This window comes from Panthera leo, chromosome C2 (genome assembly GCF_018350215.1).
Source record: "Panthera leo isolate Ple1 chromosome C2, P.leo_Ple1_pat1.1, whole genome shotgun sequence".
Taxonomy (NCBI): domain Eukaryota; kingdom Metazoa; phylum Chordata; class Mammalia; order Carnivora; family Felidae; genus Panthera; species Panthera leo.
In genome coordinates, this window is record NC_056687.1 from 152,022,290 (window position 1) to 152,038,177 (window position 15,888).

Sequence of the window (15,888 nt, forward strand, 5' to 3'; positions counted from 1 at the left end):
CACACCCCACCATATGAGATTTCCCTGGCCAGATCTTCTCTCTCCCTTCGGGATCTTAGTTTCCCCATTCGTACGATGGTTTTAAGCTGTTCTACGGAACGTGTAGATCAATTCACACATTTTTTAGCTTATGTACATTTTGGTTCTTCTCCATTCACATGAAAAATTAAGTAGTGACTCCCTGACCCACTCCTCACTGCTCCCCACCCACAAGCACTAAAAATATAAAATAATCTTTGGGGCACGTCGGTGGCTTAGTCAAGCGCCCAGCTTCGGCTCAGGTCATGACCTTATATTATTATTATTATTATTATTATTTTTAAATGTTTATTTATTTTTGAGACAGAGAGAGACAGAGTATGAACGGGGGAGGGTCAGAGAGAGGGAGACACAGAATCTGAAGCAGGCTCCAGGCTCCGAGCTGTCAGCACAGAGCCCGACACGGGGCTTGAACTCGCGGAGTGTGAGATCATGACCTGAGCCGAAGTCTGCCGCTTAACCGACTGAGCCACCCAGGCGCCCCTCAGGTCATGATCTTATGGTTGGTAAGTTCGAGCCTTGCATCGGGCTCTGTGCTGACAGCTTAAGAGCCTAGAGCCTGCTTCAGATTCTGTGTCTCCCTCTCTCTCTCTGCTCCTGCCCCTGCTTGCACTCTGTTTCTCTCTCAAAAATAAACATTAAAAAAGATTTTTTTAAAGAATCTTTACACCACCACAGACAATTTACTCTTTATTGATTAAAAATGAAGGAAACATGCAGCAAAATACAAAGTCAAAAAAAGGGAGGGGGAAGGTCAAATATTTTACATCTTCCATAATCTAGCATACGTCATAAGGAGGAACCTCCGTTTATTGATACACCATTATTCTATCCTCAGATCATTAAATAGTATCAGCTGGCTCTAGGATTTGGTTCAAAACTTAAGCGAAAAACCCAAACAAATCCATTAGTCATTTGGAGTAAGACCATACATTTCACAAATAGCATTGGCACATGTTACCTTGTGCTGAATTAGTCCCTACCCCCAGGGACCAGGGGATCCTGGGGACTCAAAGACAGAGGTGCACCCCGAACCACCACTCCTGGAAAGGAGCAAGGTCTTTCAACGTGTCACGTGCTGTCCCACCTGGGAAGTTTCTGTTCACGTATTTTCTCAGCATCGCTGTGTAAGTCAGCAAAGGGAGTCCACCATACATCATGCAGAAGAAGAGAGAACACTGTCCTAAGGCTTGGTGTCTGGCTCCTAGTTCCCAGCAGGGCAAAAAATGAACCGAAAAGAAAAAGAAAGCCCCAGCCCGCTGCTATTGGCATGCTGTCATTCAAACATGTCCCACGGTCATTCAAAGGTAATGGCTGGCTGGAGAAACTGAACAGGGGAGTGGGATGCCGCTGACCCCCAGCCTGGGCTCCAGACCACCTCCAAAGAAAATGCCAGAAAAGAGTGATGCCACCACCCCTTGGATTTATCAGTAAGTAGATGATGATGGCTTGCTTGAAACCAAAATATGGACTCTAAGGCAAGCCACTAGTCTTGTGCCAAAGAGGACACTGTCACCTTATTCCCACCTCCCGGCCCTCATTCTTCCCACCCGCCTAAAGAAAAAAAAAGAGACAGAGAGAGAAAGAAAAGCTAAATATTTTTCCAGCAAGCTGATCAATCTTCTCTTCCTTCACTAGGCTCAGCACGCTCCCTCTTCTTACCAATCCTGCTGGGACCCTGGACTTTGGTGTGTGATCCTCTCATTTACTTTCCTCCCAACTTGCCATCCCAAACCCGCCTCCCCCCCTCCTTCTCCCCAACATCCACTCCTTTCCCAGTATGTCTCTGTACCCAGGGCAGGGGAAGAAAACCCATGACTGAAACTACAAGCTCAGAATGAGAAACAAAAGCTGTGACGACTCAGTTGTGGGGGAGGTTTCCAGAGACTCTCCGAGAGAAAACTAGGCGAAGCGATCTTGTTATTCGCAGACCAACAGTGCTGGAAAGGGCCTGAGCGATTCTGTAAGAGGCAACTCTCCCCTTTCCATGGGGCCACAGCCCATCTTTGTGTGTCATTTTAAGGCCAGATCGAGTGTCCCTTTCGAATACAAAAATTGTTAGGGCTACTTGCGGTTAGACAAAGGCTGACTGTGAAGCAGTAGGAAAGAAAATCAGCCCCACCGACTACTCACATATTGCATTATGAGTGCTCGTTTCGAAACCTAAAGAATAATTTATATTACTTCTATAGAAAATCAGATGAACACTGTCTACTCATAAATCCTAAAAGTCACGGCACATGTGGTTTCACTTTCCGTCCTGGGTCGGGTTCAGCGCACAGAAGTGTGGACCCCCTCCAAAGGGTCAGTGCAGGAGAGGGGCGGAAGGCAGGCCTCGCTGGCCTGGAGAGGCTCCTTTATTGCTGTAGAGAGCTCAGCCTTTCATTTCCTCATGACGTGGAGGCCAGGCAAATTTTCACGGGAGGACTGAGGAGCAGTTCTTCCTCAACTGAATTTTTTTAAGATTCGAAAATAAATACTTCCACAATGATATGACTTTTGCTTTTTCCTGTTCAAAACCACTGCTGGGAAAGTTCACTTTTATAGGCCATTACTCGGTGTTTTCACCACAATAGGTCCAAACTTCCACTTTGAAGGATCTGATGGCTTGAAGTTCGACTACAGATGTTTTGCACCAGCTGAAGTTAAGGCTAGCAACCCTTTCTGGAGGGAGGGATGAAGAGGGGTGCCTGAGAGCAGCTTCAGCAAAACGCTTAGAAACACGAACAAAACAAAAACACAGTTTAGGCTGCCTCCTCTGAGGCTGTGCTTTTTCCTAACAAAGGTTGCTAGAATTCACAACAGATTAAAAAAAAAAAAAAAAAAAAAAAAAAAATCACTAAATTAAATTCTCTGGGCTCCAGCTAAACAATCGCCTTTTAGTTGCTACTTCAGTGGTAAAGAGATATCCCAAGATGCCCACATCCTGTCAGGTGTGGGGGAACAGGCAGGAGGAGGAAGCCCAATATAGCTGCTACTTTCCACCCAGCGCCATCATTGGAGTAAGGCAAGATGAGCTGACCAATCTCCCTCCTGGGCCTTGAGGCACGTGGACCCCTTCTCAGATGGAGGAAGACAGGGGACACGCGCGGTAAGTTTACTAACGGAACTCTTTAAAGGGATGCTGGCCACTGGTGATCCGACTTTTCTCTCCCTGTGGGAAAAAGGGGAAGTGATGGCAGGAAGAACATAAAGAAAGACCTCTAAAGCTCCTAGCCGGGAGGTTTGTCGCTGGGTTCTTTGGCAGTAGTGGGTTTAGGCCAACAGAAGCAACAGAGATACGCATGTGTGGAATCTCCTCAGGCCGCCTCTTCCAGGGCTGTGGTTTAGCTGATGCTGAGCTGGGCAAATCCTATTAGTTTCCCATCATCAGGAATATCCGAGCCTTCGACACCAGATGCCTAGGAATCAAACAAAATAAGAAGCTGTGGCTACTTGTGAACAAAATCGCAGGTAGCAATTGAAACTGACTGACACAAGGACTGTGGGAAGGAAGACAGTGGGGGACAGGTCCCTGGGATACAAACGGGGGGGCAGATCAAGTGTCTTTTCCAGAAAAGGTGGGGGCTGGGTAAAAAGCTGGAGTCAGACTGGCTAATACTCTCTTGAGAGGAGTCAAGGGCGTGGGGTAGGAGGCTTCCTGGGAGGGAGAGGGGAAGAGAGGACACTTAAAAGGAGACATCAGGGGGCGCCTGGGTGGCTCAGGTTAAGCGTCCAAACTACTGGTTTCGGCTCATGTTTCATGAGTTTGAGCCCCGCATCAGGATCTGCGCCGACAGCCCAGAGCTTGCTTGGGATCTCTCTCTCTCCTTCTCTCTCTGCCCCTGCCCTGCTTGAGCTCTCGCTCTCTCTCTCAGAAAATAAACAAACATAAAAAAAAAAAAAAAAAAAAAAAAAGCGACATCAGCCTAGGGCCTCAGGAAGGCTAAATGAATACAATCCGCCATATTTTAATATTCTCATCACTCAGGGAATATAGAAACTGGTTCTGCAGAGGCTGCTGCTGTGTAAAGATAGTTTAAAGAAGAAGGGATGAATACCAGTTTGAAAGTGACAGATCGATTTGACTGAGGTTCTTCCACAATTTTCTGCAAATTCGCTGCCACTGTAATCACACAAACAGAAAGTAATGAGAAGCTAAGTAATCTCTACTTTCCACCATACTTTAAAAACTTAAACGGTAGCTCAGAATCTTCTATGGTCAACCGAGATGGAAGCAGAAAGAGAAGTCACTCCCTAAACAAAAGTTATCTTTTAAACTTAACCCTAAGTAGCACAAATAAATCTTGAATCGTGGTCAGATTAACTTTCTTTAGGATACTGTATTAACTGGGACAAAACACACAGGTGAAAGAGGTAGGATTTGCCTACTCCTGGGCCAGAAAGCTCTAGACTGGGAGCTGGCCAACTCTGGCCAGCAGCCTGTTTCTAGTCCGGCTGTGGGCCGGGAATGGTTTAAAGAGGACGAAGACAGTGCATGGGCCACAAAGCCTAAGCTACTTACTATCTGGTCCTTTACAGAAACACTTGCTGCTTGGCCGTAGACAACGGTCTTTTCCTTCAATAACATGTACACATGGGCCGACTGTGCCTTTTCTTACTTCCTGCTTCTTCGAGGAATAAACCTCTAATGACTTTCGCTTACCTCTTAGCTCTAGAAGGGTCGAGTTTCACCCTCCGAAATGGACTAGATGTGGCTAAGCTTACTTTAACTCGTGACTTACGTCATCAGTCCTACTAGTATTTCCCAGAGACCTAAAGTGCGCCTCGACTCACTGCCACTGCAAGTCACAAACGTAGAAAGGAGACTTTCTGTTCTGTGAGGAACTGTCCCCAATAGCTGTTGCTATGTCAGCAACACCAGGACCGTCCCAAGACCCACGAGACCTGCTCAATGAGACAGACCTGGTTTTCTAGGTCCTCGATACACAGACAGAGACACAGGGGCACAGGGCAGAGCACAAAGTAGTTACCTATTACTAAATCCCTTCCATCGACCAGGCCAGCAGAAATAAGTTCCTGAGAGACGCCCTCGGCGGTATCTGCGGGGACAAAGCAGAAGGTGCTCTTTGTCACGTCACTACTACCTCTCAGAGGAGGTGCTGGCACTGCCAGGCCCAGGCTAGCTGCTAGATCCACAGAACCAAGGAGGCGGGTGGAGTCCTCTCCCCACACGAAGGTTCCTCCCACCACGGGGGCTGGCTAGAGGGCCGAATCTATAGCAGCCAGACGGCCAATATCAGCTCGATGTAAAGGTAACCTTCTACAGAATGGTGTAATTTAGAGGACTACAGGTTCTGCTCAAAAGAGCCCCCGCGGTGATGCCACAGGGGAAACTCCTATTCTGAGGGTCACCGTGGCCCCGAGCCCCATCAGCTCTGAGAGGCGACCTCGAGCGTGCAACACCTCCAGGGCTAATACAACAAAATGCTTTATTTTCATGTACACCTTGAAAAAGCAAATTGTAATCTCTTCCCTTTGGAGATCACACCCCAAGGGTTTTGCTGAAGTCACTTTCTTTTTCATTCCGGTGGGCTTTTCTTCGTATCTGGTTGTTATTTTAGGTGGCACGATCGGATTGATGGGCGTAACAGAAATGAAAAGACAAGGAGAGAGCGTCCCTAAGCTGATCTCATCTCCAACTGTGACTCAGGGCTGCCGAACACTGAGCCCCCCAGAGGAACAGGAGGACCTCGGCGTGGGGAGGGGGCGGGCACACATTTGAGCTGATGACCAGTGTGTGTTTGTTTGTTTTTTTTAATTCTCAAGTTAGTTACCATGCCACGGAGTCTTGGCTTCAGGAGTAGAACCCAGTGATTACCAGTGATTTGAATTAGTTCCTTAGTATGTGACTCTTCCTGGTTTTAACCAGTGAAACAGATACACCTCTGCACATCTGTATCTGTTCTCTTTCGTACTTAGTTACTGATGATACCAAGATAGCGGGGAGACCAAGCACGGCACAAAGGACAAATGTGCTGGAGTCAGGCCACCTCCCCAATCTGAACCCTGAGTAACAAAGGCAAGAAAGAAACAAGCCTCATCTCAGGGAGAAGTTCAAGGCCAGAAGCTATGCATGTCAGGGCTCAGCTTCAGCCTGGGGAGAGAGGAGCCTGGAAGCCTTGTTTCTTCTTCACTGTCATGGAGAAGGACAACCGTGTTCAGTGAGAAGAGTAAGAAATCTGCACCCTGACAAATGTGGATATGAATTCTGGCTGCTCCTCTTTCCAGCTGTGTGAATAGCAACAAGTAACCTCCCCACTCTCTAACTTCATCATCTATGCAATGGAGACCATAATCCTTCCTTAGGGGCTGCTCTGAGAATTTAATGAGATATAATGTTTAGCACAATGCCTGGCCTACTATAGTAGGGCGCAGATTAGAGCTACACTCGTTACTGTTGGTATTACGGTAGGTTTTATAAATGAGGTTAGTAGCAAATAAATTGTATTTGAATTGTATTCATATGCTACCCCAAACCTTTAAACCAAGAACGTTTTCATCATCTTTTAAAAGCAAAATATATCCAAAGGACAAAAACTTCACGATATATTTCATTAAATAATAAATTAGAAGTTATTTTGTTTTCAATGTTTTTGATGTCTCACCTCTCCCAGGAGTAAACTCGAATCGAATATCATTTAGTTCTTTTTTTGAATTCCTATGAAAGAAAACAGAATGTGTAAAGTCAACTGAATTCATGCATACAGATGCTGCCAACATGCACTAGGAAAGCTGTGCCTCAAGAAAGAACGTTCTTTCTGTTCCCATAGATCATATGATTTGTTCTAACATGCTCACAGTGTAGGGCTCAGACCAAACAACTGAAGAGTGAGCATCTAACAGTCTTACACCCTTTTAACTTATATTCTCCACTGCGGAATATAAAAACCTCATGGTAATAGGAGAAGGGGATTAAGGGCACACTTATTGTGATGAGCACCGAGTAATGTATGGAATTGCTCAATCACTACAGTATACACCTGAAACTAATATGGCAATGTATGTTAATTATACTGGAAATAAATAAATGGAGGGGAAAATCCCAAGCACGAAGTAAACAAAACCAAACCAAAAAAGCCCTCATGCTTTTGAGGGGAATCTGACATGTGTACTCCCGTGCTTATTCCCACTAAGATGATCATATAAAACTAAGAGGAAAATGTAAGAGCCCCAGAAGGTATAATTAAAATGATAAACGATACAGGACAGAAGGGTTAGTATCTAAAATTATATAAAGAACTTACACAACTTAACACCAAAAACCCCAAATGATCCAATTAAAAAATGAGCAGAAGATGGGGCGCCTTGGTGGCTCCGTCGCTTAAGCGTCCAACTTCGGCTCAGGTCATGATCTTGCCGTTCATGAGTTCGAGCCCCGCGTCGGGCTCTGTGCCGACAGTTCGGAGCCTGGAGCCTGCTTCGGGTTCTGTCTCCCTCTCTCTGCCCCTCCCTCACTCGCGAAAAAAGAGTTACTTGCAAAGAGGAAGAAAAGCATCTTTAGAGTATTGAGGAAACAAACAGAAGCCGTTTACTTGCCTTAATCTGAGTACGAGGCTGACTGGGATCTTGGCTTCTTGTGAGCCTGCTCCTGAAGGCGGAGCCTAAAAATCGTTGACAGTATAAAGTCAGTGTCTGGTCTACCAAGCACGGAGGTTACTCACTCACGGTCGCCAGCAGAGGAAATGTCCACGTAGCGGCAATTTCCTTCATCTCCAGGGGAGGCCAGACCAGTCCCTGGGACATGTTCCCTGCTCTGGGAGGACATGCACTCCAAGGCAACAAAAAGAACCAAGTGCCAGCACGAGTCAAGCACAGTTAGAAAGATAATTCTCAACCCCACGTGAAATTCCATACACAGCCGTTTATAGTTTGCAGTTTTCAGATCCTTGTTTCCTTCTACAAGGGTGAAAAACACGAAGGCTGGGTTTTCCCCTTTAAAAATTCTGCCAGTGTAGGGGCGCCTGGGTGGCACCAGGCAGTTAAGCTCTTGGTTTAGGCTCGGGACGTGATCTCACGGTCACGGGTCCAGGCCCCGCATGGGGCTCTGCAATGACAGTACAGAGCCTGCTTGGGATTCTCTCTCCCCCTCTCTGCCCCTCCTCTACTCGTGCATGCTCTCGCTCTCAAAATAAATAAACAAACTTTAAAAAATCTGCCAGCGTGTCACATAGCAATGTACAAGGTAGGATCTAAACTGGCCTGGAGGTTCCAGATCTTCTGATGGCTAAACGAATCCTCTCTGAAAACTGTTAAGTTATTCCTTGCTTACTAGAGAAGACACATTCTATTTAAGTCGTTTATAAAGTAAATCCAATCTTTCCATCAGTTTTCATAAGATAAATGTATCTTTTCCAATATGATGGAAAGAAATGAAAAGAAAGCTTGGGTTCGATGGAAAGGTTACATAAAGTCCGTGACTAACCGGAAGCTTCTCACAGCAGTGGTCTCTAAAGGCAGACCATCACGGAGACACAAAAGAAAAAAAAAAATCAGAACTTGCATTTTTACCTCTTTCTATTGAAAATGTTAGGGGGAAAAAAAATGAAGTCTCCAATGTCTAATAAATGAATAGACTCTGGAAAGCTTACTCTAACCATGGGGCATAAGGTCACGTGTTCTGCACGGTATTTGGAATTTCCTGAGGGAAGCGAGAGAGGGATTCACACACAGTGGGGCCCTCACTCCCTTGACTGCTTTCAGTGTATGAGTATTTGTGATTTTTGTGTGTGACTGACCACGTGCATTTATGGATTACATCACTTCACTTTAATGAAATCAACCCTCACAAAATTGACAAATATCTTAAAAAAGAGGAAAACAAGAAAATCATGGACGGGAGACGGTATCGATAATGCAAGCATAAGCGAAAGAAAAGGAAACAGAATTGCTGACAATCCTAGTGTGAGACGAACTCCAGCGGCCACAGAATAATAATGAGCTCATAAAGAGCTGACCGGAAACTACCTCCCGAATTTCTGATGTTTGGAATGTGGTTCATGTTATCCGTCATTAACTTATTATGCTGCTTAAAAACCTGTGGGATCCTTGAAAAACTCGCCTATTTGTATACATTTAAAACTGTGAGAACAGAATCTCTAACTTGTTTCAAAATCTCCCACCACAGCAACCTCACTACATAAGGTTGTGTTCCACGTCAATCTCTGCTTTCTTCATCTACCCAGAAGGCAGACCGCTCAAGTGCGCTCCTGCTTACCTGGGCTGTTTTTGCCGGCTCTGCGGGGGCTGGGGGACAGACTTGAGTTGGCTGTGCAGGCGTGTGCCCGGCTGGCTGAGGTAGATGAGCAGAAATCTGTTCTGGAACTTGGAGTAAAGTACCCACGGGATCAGCTGTCGGAAATAGCTGTAACAAGAACATACACACAGTGCTGCTTCAGTTGAGTGGAAAGGGAGGGAGGTGTATTGACGGGCAGGCAGGGCCTCCCAGGGTGACACTTTCAAAGCAGTGTTTGTGTGGCGTCCTGGCACATCTCTACATCTCTTGAATACATCTACTTCAAATGGAAGTCAAATATTTCTACCAGGCTTTTTTGTTATAACAACTTTTGTGAGATGTAATTCATATCCCACTAAATTCACCCACTGTAAGTATACAATTCAGTGGTTTCTAGAAAATTTATACTTGTGCAAACATCACTACGATCTAGTTTTAGAACGTTCCCGTCAACTCAGAAAGTTCTCTTGTGCCCATTGACATTTAATTCCTCCAGCTCCCACACCCAGCCCTAGGCAACCACTGATTACTTTCTGTCCCTATGAGTTTGCCTTTTCTGGATCTTTCATGTAAGTGAAGTGCATGCTCTCTGTTGTGTCTGGCTTATTTCACTTAGCACAGTTTTCTGAGGTTTAGCCATATTACAGCCTATATACCAGGAGTTCATTTTTTTCTTCAGAATAGCATTTCATTACATCATATTTACTTTCAACTACATCTATTCTACCCTCTTTGCCCAATCAAATAGCACCTCTAAGATGCAGATTTAAGTAGTAAAGGGAAATTACAGAAGCTACATTTTTCTATGTCTTGGAACTTTCTATTACTTATAAAGAAAAACAATTAACCAATGATTCATTAAAATATCTGAAATGCTTTTCAAGACCGAAAGCCAACATAGACATTATATATCTATTTTGCATGTTTGAAAGATTTCATAAATTTTAAGTAGGTAACTTGGGGGGAAAAGACTGATGTTGAGTATAAAATCAAGGTAAACATATTCAAAATTTTAAGTTGATGAAAAAAGTACAATGGCTAAAACTTAACAGTTGAAAGAGAAAATAACTGAAAGGTCAACAAGAGAGGTCTAAGGGCTGACAGTATGTAAACAAAATTGAGAGGCAAAGAAGTAAGGTTTTGTATTCATTTAGCTTCATACAGAGGAAATTCAACTAACTCTGGTGCTGGGGCACCTGGGTGGTTCAGTGGGTTAGGCAACCAACTTTGGCTCAGGTCATGATCTTGCAGTTCATGAGTTTGGGCTCAGATTCTGTGTCTCCTTCTCTCTTGCCCCTCCCCTATTCACACTCTGTCTTTCTCTTTCTCTCTCAAAAAGAAATAAACATCAAAAAACTTAAAAAAAAAAAAAAGTAATTCTGTGGTTCTGAATTTTGATAGAAAAAGAGAACATAAGATTAGTTTGAAATTGAGGGGGCACCTGACGGGCCCAGTCGGCAGAGTTGTGTGGCTCTTGATCTTGGGATTGTGAGTTTGAGCCTCATGTTGGGTACAGAGATTACTTAAAAATAAAAAAATCTTAAAAAAAAAAAAAAAGATTTGAAAATATTAAATAGGAGTATTAGCACTACTTCAAAAGGGCAGTTTCCAAATTGCATGCACATATATGCTAACTTATATTAACTGAAAGGTTATACAAAACAAAGCAATGAGAGGATATAGAGAAACTGGAACCTTGAGCACTGCAGATGACAATGTAAAATAGTGCAGCCACTATGGAAAACAGTAAGGTGATTCCTCAGAAAGTTAAAAATAGAATTATCATATGATCCAGCAATTCCCTTCTGGGTAAGCCCCAAAGAATTAAAAGTAAGAACTCGAACAGATATTTGTGTAGCCATGTTCACACTGGAATCATTCACAACAGCCTAAAGGTGAAAACAACCCAACTGTCTGTCCAGTGGAAAGGAAAAACAAATATGATACATACCTACAAAGGAATATTATTCAGCCTTAAAAAGGGAGGGAGGAAGGAAGTTCTGACACATATTACATGGATGAACCCAGAGGGCATTATGCTAAGTGAAAAAAGGCAGTCTCGAAGGACTTATGGTTTATGATTCCACTTTCATGAGGTATATATAGAACGGTGGCTGCCAGGGGCTGGGGGGGGGGGAGGAAAAAATGGGGTGACTGCTAATCTGGAGTTGCCAGTTGGTGATGGTTGCACAACAGTGTGAATGTACTGAAAGCCACTGAACTGCACCCACAAAAATGGTTAAGATGGTAACTTTTATGTTATGTCTATTTCACCACAATTTCAAACATAACAAAGCAACGAGCCCTGAAGTATGAGTATGAGCTTGTGAGAGTCCATGTGGGAATGCCACTGAGGCAAAGGGACAAGAAGATCACACGAACAACTCTGGGTAAACTGTAAAATACCCTCTCCACTCAACTTTGGAGAAACTAAGAATTAATTAGTCTAGATTAGGTTAGAGTAAGAAATAATCTTAAATGTTCAGAAAATCGTAAGAAGAAAAGTTATTTCTTTTCTTAGCAGAGGCTAAGTTTGGGATCATCCTCATTCAGGGACGCAGGCTGTGGTGGCAGGGGTAAGGGGACCCAGGGAACAACAGAAAGGCTCTTCCTTCTGCTAACATTTCATTGCCCAAAGCAACTGCCATGGCCACGAGTAACTTCAAGGGGTAAGGAGATGCAATTCCACCAGGTAGCACAAGGAGGAACCAGAAATCTTAATGAATCGCAGTGCTGATGTAAGTTCTGACGTAACTGGCCTGTTAATATGCTGAAGTGCAGTATTTATTTTCAGTCTTAAACTATATGATACCATGTAGACAAATCCTGTACATAATTGTGTACAAAATTGTATACTATACACACAAATCAAGTGGGAAAAAAGCAACTTCTAAGAATAGGGCCAAAACCAAACTGATTTAACGGGTCAAGATGTGGAACTGGTAAATCACTACTGAGCCTGGAATGTAGATGCTGCCCGAAGGAAAAATGCATCCCCCAAAACGACTGTTATCTTCACGTAATGAGCGTAAGGCAGGCCAGCCCAACAGGACTCTGTTTAGTAGGACTGCCTATCATAATGAGGCAACAACTAAAGACAACATAATGTATATGACAAGAGAAGATGATAGAAGGGTGAAACCCAAAAACGATAGGTAGCATACGACAAATTCCTGGACAGATTAATGCAAAAAGACGACTTTCCACTTTAGGCGGCCCAAGCCAAAAAAGCAATTCATAAAGTCAGGCAGGAAAGGAAGGAAGAACTTCCTGGGCCTCCAAGCCAACCTTTTTTTTTTTTTTTTTTTTTAAATGTTTATTTATTTTTGAGAGACAGAGCACGAGTGGGGGGAGGGGCGGAGAGAGAATGAGACACAGAATCAGAAGCAGGCTCCAGGCTCTGCACTGGCAGCACAGAGCCTGATGCGGGGCTCGAACTCACAGACTGTGAGATCGCTTAACTGACTCAGCCCCCAGGTGCCCCCAGGCCAACTTTTGAAATGAGTTCAATGGCGCCGACTTACTGCAGAAGTCCATTCAAACTCAGAATCGATACCTCTGATGAAATTTGGCTGCTACAAATTCTCATTCCCATTTAGGCACATATAAAAAAAAATGTGCTTCCATTAAAAACAAAACAAAAGCACATACACTTTAATGACTCAAAACCCACAACTACTTACCTCAGAATTTGATAATGATTCTTTCACTCGGGGAGACTAAAAGAAATACAAAAAAGGCTTATTAACTCAAAACTTAGGTTACTTGTAGTTCCAAACTGCACTGAATGTTGAAATGCAAGTAAACTCCATTTCATTCTGATCCATTAAGTCACTGGTAACTCTAGTGAAAGTTTTCTGGAAAAAGAAAATATCATGATGCTATTGTATTCTTTGTCCAGGTAGCCTTTAATACATCAATGTTCTATGGTATTTTAACAGTTCCCAACTTGAGGTTTATAAACAGACATGGGACTGAGTTCTCAGGCAGCAGGGAGGTCACACTCTTCAAAGTACAATTCTTTCTACTAATCATGAACATGTTATGTACATAATATCCTAGACCAACTGCAAGCCTTCAAGCTCATTATCCAACACACCCTCAAAGCAGAGTAATTTGTATTATGGGCTTCAGCTGGAGAACACTCTGGAGCCAAAACTGAAAATTTTGGCAAATGTATAATCTGCCACTTGAAAAATCTATGCTAAATTTATTTAGTAAACCATAACAGTTAGTAGTGATTCTGGATACAGGTAATGGAGAATACAAAAAAACAAAAAACAAAACCCTGAACATATCTTTAAACAAACATCAGTTTCTGGTAAATTCTACCAAGCATAAATTTAGACTACTTAAAAGGTCAGCTTAGGCTTTTTTAAGTTTTCATCACTATTTCATTGAAGAGAATCAAGGTTCAGGTGATAGCTAATATATCACAGCAAGTATATGGCCAACCCAACACGCTTTTTAACTTTATGTTTGGAAATAATTTCAAACTTACATAAATTTCTGTTAGAATAAGAACAGTACAAAGAACACAAGTATACCTCTGACCCAGATTCACCCATCATTAACTTTTTTTCCTTATCTGCTTTATTGTTTAGATGTTCACTTTCTCTCTTTTTAAACACACACACACACACACACACACACACACACACACACACACACACACAACCAATCATATTGCTCTTGTACTATCTGAGAATTAGTTGCATAGACTGTAGCTGTTTACCACTGAACCATTACTGTGTATTTCTTAAGAACAGGGATATTCTCTTCTATAACTTCATACTACTATAGTAGTAAATTTCAGTAAATTTCACAATAATGCTAATTTTCATCAGCTAGTCTAGGCATTTGCCAAGTTGTCCAGTATGCGGTACCTATTTTTCCCCTTGTAACTAATAGGCAAGCTGTGGAGAAGACACTTCCAGACCCTGAAAATATTCTGCTCATCAAAAATTTCCCCTATACTTAGCACCCACTGATGATCCTTGTCTGACCTAATTTTTATGACTGCTATCCTGGCTATAAAGTGATGATTTTGCCCTCCAATACTCCTCTACATTTCCCAGTCAGCACCGGCAATTTACTGTAATGAAAAACCATCCCTCTCCCCCACTTATAATCTACCTATTCATTATTGGCACAGACTCATAGAGTCCTAGTTTTTAAGTGGTTTACAAATTATTACTGCATTTAAGGATTTTGATAGTTAAATTCTAATTTGGTCAGTGGGAGCTCATTCAATCTGGGCCTTGTATTATTATGATTTTTTTTTTTTTTTAAGAAAACACTTTTTTTTTGACAAAAGAAGATATTCCAGATTCATCTTGTATTTTCCCTGTGTAAGCCCTGGAATCAGCCATTTCTCCAAGGGGCCCTTGTTCTTTTAGTACAGAATGGCATTAAAGACCAAGATCTGGGCATAAATTGTGCTCACTGTTCTTGTTTTCCTGACTCTCTGCATACCTGGTAACCTCTGATTGGATACCAGATACTGTGAATATTATCTTGCTGCATGCTGATAATTTTGTATTTCTATAAATCTTCTTGAGCTTTGTTCTGGAGTACAGTCAAATTACTTGGAAACAGCTTCATCCTTTCGGATTTTGCTTTATGAGTTGTTGACTGGATCTGGAGCAGTGCTCAATCTAGGGCTATACGCTCCCCACTACGTAGACAAGCTTTCTGAGAACTCTACCCAATGTCTTGTGAATGACAGGTTTCCACACTCTGGCTGGTGGAAATGGGCACTGCTGCTGGCTCTCTGTGAGGGCTGGGTGCTGCTACCCCGTCTCAGGCGGTTTTCTCACATGTATTCCTTGAAGAGTATTCCACTGAACCCTCAAAAGGGAACCTCTGCAGACTTCTGAGCTTCTCTCTGTGTGTAGCTCTCTCCTCCCTGGTACTCTACTGATTTTATCTGCTTCCGTCTCCCTGGACTCTTAGCCCTATTTCCTCAACTCAGGAAAACACTTTTCAAGCCATAATGAAGGGAATAGTCAATCAAATAAAACTGCCCCATAAATGGAAGAATGAGCAGAGAAGGACATTAAAATGGTTATTATAACTATGCTATAGTTATAATACACATTAGCTTCAAAAAGTTAAGTAGAGACATGAAAGTGTAAAAAATGAACAAGCATGCGATCAAACTTCTAAAATATTACCATGTCTGTGATATAAAATAGACTGAATGGGATTAGCAGCAATCAGGTATTGCAGAAGAAAAGATGAATGAATTTGAAGGCCCACAACAGAAACTGTGCAAAATAAGACTGAATAAAAAGAATTTTTAAAAAGGAAAATCAGTGAACTTGCAGACAATTTTAAGCAGCCTAATATCCATGTTATTGGAGCCTCCGAGGTGCATGAAGGGCAGAAAAAAATATTTGAAAATATAATGGCTGAAAATTTCCAAACTTGATAAAAATCTATACACCCACAGATACATGAAAATAAATAAACCCAGGCATATCAAAATCAAATTGCTCAAAAAACCATTCAAAAAGAAAAAAAATATTAAAACCAGCAAGAGTAAAAAGACATGTAACTTATAAAAGAACAAGACAAGGGATACCAGATTTCTCAACAGAAACAATGCAAAC

The 15,888-nt window shown here is 42.6% G+C and overlaps 1 protein-coding gene across 3 annotated transcripts in view; it reads right to left on the minus strand.

Moving 5' to 3' along the window:
* Nucleotides 1-716: 716 nt before the first annotated feature.
* OXSR1 (oxidative stress responsive kinase 1) overlaps nt 717-15,888 on the minus strand; it is a 100,267-nt gene continuing 85,095 nt past the window's right edge. For all 3 annotated transcript variants that reach the window (XM_042955862.1, XM_042955863.1, XM_042955864.1), the window contains exons 12-18: nt 12,958-12,993; nt 9,257-9,403; nt 7,579-7,643; nt 6,648-6,700; nt 5,013-5,081; nt 4,080-4,144; nt 717-3,440 (exon numbers count right to left, since the gene is read on the minus strand). In XM_042955862.1, coding sequence (XP_042811796.1) covers nt 3,366-3,440; nt 4,080-4,144; nt 5,013-5,081; nt 6,648-6,700; nt 7,579-7,643; nt 9,257-9,403; nt 12,958-12,993 — 510 coding nt within the window. In that variant the 3' untranslated portion in view covers nt 717-3,365. The remainder of the gene's footprint in view (nt 3,441-4,079; nt 4,145-5,012; nt 5,082-6,647; nt 6,701-7,578; nt 7,644-9,256; nt 9,404-12,957; nt 12,994-15,888) is intronic.